Source organism: Poecilia latipinna, unplaced genomic scaffold (genome assembly GCF_001443285.1).
Source record: "Poecilia latipinna isolate Pla-1442-1.1 unplaced genomic scaffold, P_latipinna-1.0 Scaffold1115, whole genome shotgun sequence".
NCBI classification, from domain to species: Eukaryota; Metazoa; Chordata; class Actinopteri; order Cyprinodontiformes; family Poeciliidae; genus Poecilia; species Poecilia latipinna.
In genome coordinates, this window is record NW_015113731.1 from 183,232 (window position 1) to 187,886 (window position 4,655).

The 4,655-nt window shown below is 39.4% G+C and overlaps 1 protein-coding gene across 1 annotated transcript in view; it reads right to left on the reverse strand.

Moving 5' to 3' along the window:
- Positions 1-4,655, reverse strand: part of LOC106959740 (neprilysin-like) — a 32,347-nt gene that overhangs the window by 19,802 nt on the left and 7,890 nt on the right. Inside the window, exon 6 of the mRNA XM_015052497.1 lies at positions 4,435-4,569. Within this exon, the coding sequence (XP_014907983.1) occupies positions 4,435-4,569 (135 nt within the window). The remainder of the gene's footprint in view (positions 1-4,434; positions 4,570-4,655) is intronic.

The following is a 4,655-nucleotide window of genomic DNA, read 5'->3' on the forward strand; positions in this document are numbered from 1 at the left end:
CTGCGTGCCTCAGAGTCTGCAGTTTTTCAGGACTGTTTTCGGTCCTGAGTTTTCAAATGCAGGACTGTCGTGAAAGTCCTCAATATACAATTAGCCATTACGTTCTAACTGGGCAAAAAAAATCTGCTGCAGTTACTTATTTTGTTACTTCTTTAGTATATATTGTGCCAGGTTTTATTTGGCTCAGAGTTGATATTAGATGGCGAGATTGGGTTTAACTAATGCAATGCTCATCTGTTGGAGAATGTTTCCAAGAATCAATTTTGAGTCAAGATGGAACATGTATTTTCTACCACAGCGACACCTACAGGTGAATGTGGCTGAATATTTGTATCTGAATAGTGGTGTGGACACTGAACCTGGATACCAAATCAAAGTTGTCATAAGTTTCAGGGGGTATGCTGCAGTACAAGTTTCAGTAGAGAATCATGAGAAGAATGGAAAAACGGAGTGAAACAAAGTTCGCTGCTCCGCTGGAAGCAGGCGAACGGTCGTGCCCTACATTGGCTCGCTCCTGAAGGCTCAGAACCCTAATTATTAAAAAAAAAGTAATATCCAGTATTCCTTATATGGATAAAAAGAAAGTCAAGTGACATAAACCAACTGACCATAAAACATAAAATAGGTTTCAGCCAAAACAAATGACAGAACTCCAATGTGGATTTCACTAATAGCCTGTATTTTATGTTGTAGAAATAATGGTAAAACCAATTTCAAATATCCATAAAATTCATTCTAAATGACAGAATTTGTGATTATGGGTATTTAGAGTTACAAACCAAATATAAATGAGTGATAACACAAGCTGTTTTAAGGAAGACTGCCCAGGTATTTAAAATGATTATGGATATAAAGAAACTACAATATAATGCCACTGATTAGAGGTAGAGCTGTAGTTTGATAATATGTCAGTACCTTTAAGAACAAAAATAAATGTTTCAGTCTGAAAAGCCCATGGATACATGATGCTTTTTATAGCAAGCTTGTGCATGATGCCTCAGCATGGAAAGAGTTAAAAGTGTGAAAGTCACACCATCTATCAGTCTCAGTCCCCTGACTACGCTCCTTGAAACTGCAAACATCCACAGCAATAAAATCAAGAAATATGTCTGCTGAAGAAATTGAGAAGATTGCAGTAATGAATCATTTTTACAGAAATGTTGCACTTGTAGCAGTAAGCAGAAAATGAGTTAAAATCAGTTCTTAGATAATGGCTAAACAATAATGACAAAAAAAGGGTGCCCTCTTGTTTGTAGTTTGTCTTATGCCTCAATAGAAATAGAACCACCTCAGCTTAATATTTCCTGCAAACATTCTGTGAAGCACAAACAGCAAAATCCCAAGTTACACAAAAAAAAGTTGAGTGCATTGCAATGCATTCAAAGCTTCAGTGTAATGACCTAATAAAATCTAGATTATTTAAATCTAGACAGTCGTACAACGACCAAGTTGCTTACACAATGGCTTAGAACTCGTTTGGGTGTGAAGATGGTCTGAAAAAGCTGTTTACAAGACAATGTCCGTTTTAAAACAAGATCTTAATTATACATGAGATTTTTGCTGTACATTTAGTGAGCAGAGATAAGCTTGAGTTAGAATTAGGCGATAAGGAATATGTCCAGCCTACAGGGACCAGAAGAAAGTCTCGACTGAGGAGGCATCAAAGGCCAAAAACTGATCTGCATTGCCACAGAAAAAAAAATAAATAAAAAAAAAGTGTCCATTTCTCAATTTCCCAAAGGACCCACAGAGGTATAGTGCAGAAGAAAAAAAAATATTGGATGCCAGCGGTTTTATGGCTTAAAACATTTGAGTTGTCAATGGTCCACAAAGCTGCAGCAAGTGCAATTTGGTAAAGTTTATATTCAAAGGGTCTGCATGAATTTAAACAGGTACACGGAGCATTTCTCCTGCTCCAGCCCCCCGTAACTCACTGTGGCAGCAGTAAAACGAGCGCCAGATTTTGCATAAAGCAGGGGTTTCCAAAAGCAGCCATCAAGAGTTGGCATCCTGCACGTTTTAGTTCTCTCTGCTTCAACACACCTGAATCAAATGATGGCTCATTAACAAGCCTCTGCAGAACACAACATGTTGAGGAGGCAGTAACCACCACCAGGGAGAGAACCAAAACATGCAGCATACCGGCTCTGGAGGGCAGACTTTGGACACCTCTGGCATAGACCCTCTTAATTTCCTTTACAACAAAGACGTGTCTCATGAAAAGCCTTGTATATCACAGGATATATATTACAAGGTGTACTGCAGAGTTACTCCTGTGAGTTGCCTGCTTTCTGCTGCACAGCATGTTACTTTTTATTTTACGTCGCTTAAATCTTTAACTGTGGTTACATTTCCGAAGGAAGAGAATGTTCGACGGCGTCTACGTCTGCATTTCTTGATCTATAGCACGAGCGGGGCACATCTTGTATTACATGACAGCCATGGCAAATCCCTTCTCCCCTGGAGCTAGTAACAGCAGGAACACAAGCTACCGATAAGTGAGCCGTGTTTTTGTGCTGAAAACGGTGAATCTCTCAAACAAAGCGGCTTGTGCATTCTTACAGTCTGAGTGCTTCTGCTTAGCCAAGTCCTCAGATCTTTTAACCCTCCTGCAGTCTTAGCACAATGGTCAGGAAGAGTGCAGCAAGTAACACGGTCAGATAGAGGGGTAGTAGGAAGTAGATATCCCATCAGACTGTCAATTCCCGAAACCACAAACGCACACAGAAAAAAATCAGAAAAACTCAAAAAGACATGCAGAGTCGGAGCGACCCCACACAGTGAAAAACACGTGTGGGGTCCAAATGACCTGATCTCTGAAGACCACGGTAGGGTTCAATTTAGTCACAGCAACCGTGTCACACCAACATTGCGTCTGAATCTTTGAAATATAACTGGTTTCAGGATCTTTGACAATTATTCTCAAAGTCTTCCCTGGATGCAATATGTTCTTATGCAAACTAAATTGTACAGGAACAATTTAGTTTTTGCTACATTAGACTTTCAGAAACGTTTGAAAAATAATCCATGTTTAACTAATGTATAATGCTACAATGCTAATCTGCCTTTTACTCTGTAGAATAGTTACACGTTGGAAAACTGGAGAGCAGTTTGACTGCTTAAAAGCCTACATCACATGTTTTCTGAAGTTTGTGGCCGACTGATCAAGTCCACCCGATTCCCCAAACACGCATGCCTTTGTTTACATTGAATACTGCCAAGGATTTTGGTTATTTTCCCCATGTCTTGGATATTATCAGTGTCAGTAACTGTCTTTAAATCCAAATAAAGGGACATTTTGGATTTCTGAAAATATAAGACAACTATCTGACCTTGAAACTAGGCACAGTCTCTTTGTTTTCATCATGGTTGTTCTGATGAGAGAAGCTGAAGAATTAAACAGTTTGGAAACCAAACTCTCAAAGTAACACCTGAGAGTTAATTTTTTGATAGAAGCTGAACCTTTAAATCAGCATAAGCCTTATTCTGATGGAATAGTATGTGGTCCTTAGGTAAAATTATTTGTAGTAATTACAGAAATTCTCTCCGTTTTCAACCCTGCTGTGTGCGGATTGGCTCGTCAGTAATTTGTAAAGTAAAAATGACCTACTGCATTTCCACTGAACTCTGAGGTCCTGTGATTATACAGATCCAATGTGAGTGAAGATTCATTTTTGTGATTTGGAAAGAAACGGATGGGATCCGATACATAATTAGGCAGTTTTTGTTTCCTTGGTGCATTTTTATTTGCTTTTGTCTAGAATGAGTCCCAGGCCATGAAGGCCGCATTGACCTGCAATGTACAGCATAAAAAATAAAAGGCTGAAGAGGAGGAGCAAAATCAGATGCAGATCAGTCATTTTTGTAATTTCTGCCATACAGCTGGCAGTAACAGGACCAAGCTGTTACTGCCATGGCCTCAACAGTACCTTTACCGTTTTAATGTTGCTGTGCAGTCCATCTGGGAGAGGTCTGTAAATCTCAGGCTTCGGTTCATCCGAAGCCTGAGATTTTGCTTAAGTGGTGTGAATGTGCCACATAAAAAGCAGATGTTGAGGATTCATTTATTTATTACACAGAGTGGGTCCTGAGACAAAGTTTTTCCTGTGCCAATAGGGCTTTAAATAAGACTTACTTAATTCAAATCACTAAGGGAAAATTTGTGTGATGAATAATGAAGATATCAGATGAATAAATGAATAAATACCCAGTTTGTTTTGCATCTCCGCCCTTAATTTAGTGTAAAATTCTTCAGCTTTGGTTCGACCAATTCACGTATTTTAGGTTTGAGCAACAGATCATTAACATGCACTCCTTACTGGTGGAAAAACAAACTGTGAAATTCCTCTAGTTGGACAAAGACAAGAGTAAACACCAAAATGTGCATCACATTACAACTTGAGTGAACTGAAAGAACTGTAGACGAATGCTCACATTGGCGATGTCTCTCTCCAGATCCACAACTCGTGTCACCTCTTCCCTTATGTGGGTTTCATTGATATCCAGTCCCCGGTCAGAACGGATCAGCTTAGCCAGGTCAAACATGAACTGCTCGTAAGCTCGACATGCCTGCAAAACATTTGTTAGTAATAGTCGTTTCACCAAAACCAAAAGTGTCTCCTCATACCAATGCACAGACCAGCTGTTGCTACAGC